This window comes from Acanthamoeba castellanii, assembly GCF_000313135.1.
Source record: "Acanthamoeba castellanii str. Neff unplaced genomic scaffold scf7180000084609, whole genome shotgun sequence".
Lineage (NCBI taxonomy): Eukaryota > Discosea > Longamoebia > Acanthamoebidae > Acanthamoeba > Acanthamoeba castellanii.
In genome coordinates this window covers 1-1,376 of record NW_004457335.1, presented here as the reverse complement: position 1 = coordinate 1,376, position 1,376 = coordinate 1, and the positions used below count along the sequence as shown (strand labels likewise).

The following is a 1,376-nucleotide window of genomic DNA, read 5'->3' as shown; positions in this document are numbered from 1 at the left end:
GAGAGCAAGAAGGGGATTCCGTTATGCCAGGACTGGTGCGACATGGTCTACAGCTCGTGCCCCGCCCGATTCGTGAGCCAGGTGCTCCAGGCCGAGCTGCGGGATTGGTGCCTGAGGCCCGGCGCCGAGATCCGAAACACCGAGGCCCAAAGCAAGATCAAGCCACCCATCAACTGCTTCCACACGCCCATCCCCGACCCCATCGACATCTGGGGTACGCCAACGTTGCATTGCAACCGCCCAGTGACAGTGATTGTGGTGACTTAGTGTGGCGGAATGTGTGCAGATTTTACGGAGAGGCCCATGCGCAACCCGTTGATGTGGACGCTGGCCGGGTTCGGCGCTTACATGGCGGCGGCGCTGTGTCTGGCGCTGGCCGCCGTGGCCGTCTTCCTCCACATGGAGCGCAAGCGACGGAAGCAGAAGCGCCTCACGACCGCCCTTCAGCAGCTCGGCCTCGCGCTCGACTGATTATCCTTCGCCACCTCCCGTCCAGCTCCCCTCGATGCAGTCTCAACATGTTCATACCATTCATACCACAACCAATAAATTATCAAACATACTGAAGAAATTTTTTGGTACACATGAAGAGAAGAGAGAGGGGCTTAGGCCATGTCGACGACGTAGTTGGCTGGGAAGTGACCCCGTCGCTTTGTTGAAACGAGCTCGCCTTCCCACCAACCCGAATCCGACCTGTGCGTTCGAGTGTGCGATGTGTGCGTGCGGAGTGTGCGGTGCGTGTCAGTGAGGCCATGATGGAAAACAGGCGCAGAGAGACGTGATACCTCTGATGAACGATGATGACCTCATCGAAGACCAGGTCCAGTTCGTCGTCACGCTGCGCCTGGTACTCGAAGGCCACTCGCGCGCGACCTCCGCCGGCGGCCGGTGACGAAGCCGCGCCCACGGGCTTTGCGTCGGGTTGGCCGCGCGGCGTGAATAGCGGGTCGCCTGCCGCGTCAGCCACCTCCACATACACGCCCTGCACCAGGCCCACCTGCCCCTGCCGCTTGGCTGCCCCCGCCCCGCACCACGCGATGAGAACTTCGCACACGCGTGCGTGTGCGTGTCGTGTGCGTGTCGTGTCGTCGCACTTACCGAGGTACCACGGCTTCTCGTCGCAGTTCTCGTTCATCTCGACGGTGAGAGTGTCCCCCACGCTGCTCTCCAGCTCGTACTTGAACTTGGGTGCGTACCCATGTACGATTCTTGCCTGCGCGCGGTGGTGACGTGTCGTGTCAGCACCGATCTACGGTGCGTGGTGGCGGGTGGCTGGAAAAGCCTTTCTTTTCGGGTGCCCCGCGGGCACTGGGCGACGATGCGGGCCTTGAGCTGGGTGCTCTCCTGCTCGGCCTGCGCGAGCAGCGCCCGGTACC

General features: G+C 62.1%; 2 protein-coding genes across 2 annotated transcripts; one reads left to right on the top strand and one right to left on the bottom strand.

Moving 5' to 3' along the window:
• Positions 1 to 42: 42 nt before the first annotated feature.
• ACA1_075510 (uncharacterized protein) lies at positions 43 to 471 on the top strand (the record flags this gene model as incomplete). The annotated part of the gene is made up of 2 exons (XM_004335697.1): positions 43 to 214; positions 287 to 471. 2 exons carry the CDS (start codon positions 43 to 45, stop codon positions 469 to 471), a joined length of 357 nt encoding a protein of 118 aa, XP_004335745.1.
• A 134-nt stretch (positions 472 to 605) lies between these two features.
• Positions 606 to 1,135, bottom strand: ACA1_075500 (SH3 domain containing protein; the record flags this gene model as incomplete). Its single annotated transcript, XM_004335696.1, has 3 exons — positions 606 to 693; positions 786 to 1,014; positions 1,099 to 1,135. The coding sequence occupies 3 exons, from the start codon at positions 1,133 to 1,135 to the stop codon at positions 606 to 608; spliced, it is 354 nt and encodes a 117-aa protein (XP_004335744.1).
• Positions 1,136 to 1,376: the final 241 nt, after the last annotated feature.